Here is a 728-nt window from a genome sequence, read left to right on the forward strand (position 1 = left end):
ATATTTTCTATTTAAGCGTCACTGGTGACACCTCAGGTGTTAAAGGGTTAACTCATAGCTTTTTTTCCCATTTATATATAAATTAAAAATCACATTTTTGTAATCAGAAGTGCAGCATCTCATGACATTTAATACTTTTTTCTCCCGTTATTAAATATAATATAGATGGAGGCCAAAGTCACTAGCAAAAGAGGAACACAGAGCAATTATCCTGAATGCTGTGGAGGATTCCTACAAGCGTCTTATTCTACCTTTTCTCACAAGGAGCTACAGGTAATTTATTTGTTTTAATAATCGTCATAGTGAGGCAACGGAAAGATTTATGAACACAGTATTTTTTTTTTAATTTTCTGTTTGTGGTCCTTCCTCCTATTAGGACAAAGTTAACAAGTGAAGCAGAGAAAGAGTCGATCGCAATGTTCGTGCGAAACCTCCGCCAGCGCCTTTTGGTGAGTCCCGTCAGAGGCTGCGTCATCATGGGAGTGGACCCTGGCTTCAGACATGGCTGCAAGCTGGCAATCCTCTCCCCGACTAGTAAGAGGCACACTACAACACATTCACTGTAGTCGGAGTCGGACTATAATTACATTAAAGAGAACATTTCTAATGTTTAAAGAATAATAGATTAAAGATTTTATTAGAAAATTGATCATATAATAATAATAATTATTACAATAATTGTTTTCTATTTTAGAGCATTTTGCATTTTAGAGCTTACCATTTAAAAG

The 728-nt window shown here is 35.7% G+C and overlaps 1 protein-coding gene across 2 annotated transcripts in view; it reads left to right on the forward strand.

The window, feature by feature from the left end:
* srbd1 (S1 RNA binding domain 1) overlaps window positions 1-728 on the forward strand; it is a 63,458-nt gene that overhangs the window by 19,948 nt on the left and 42,782 nt on the right. For both annotated transcript variants that reach the window (XM_024297220.2, XM_024297219.2), the window contains 2 exons: window positions 166-273; window positions 377-534. In XM_024297220.2, the coding sequence (XP_024152988.1) occupies window positions 166-273; window positions 377-534 (266 nt within the window). The remainder of the gene's footprint in view (window positions 1-165; window positions 274-376; window positions 535-728) is intronic.

This window comes from Oryzias melastigma, linkage group LG15, assembly GCF_002922805.2.
Source record: "Oryzias melastigma strain HK-1 linkage group LG15, ASM292280v2, whole genome shotgun sequence".
NCBI lineage: Eukaryota > Metazoa > Chordata > Actinopteri > Beloniformes > Adrianichthyidae > Oryzias > Oryzias melastigma.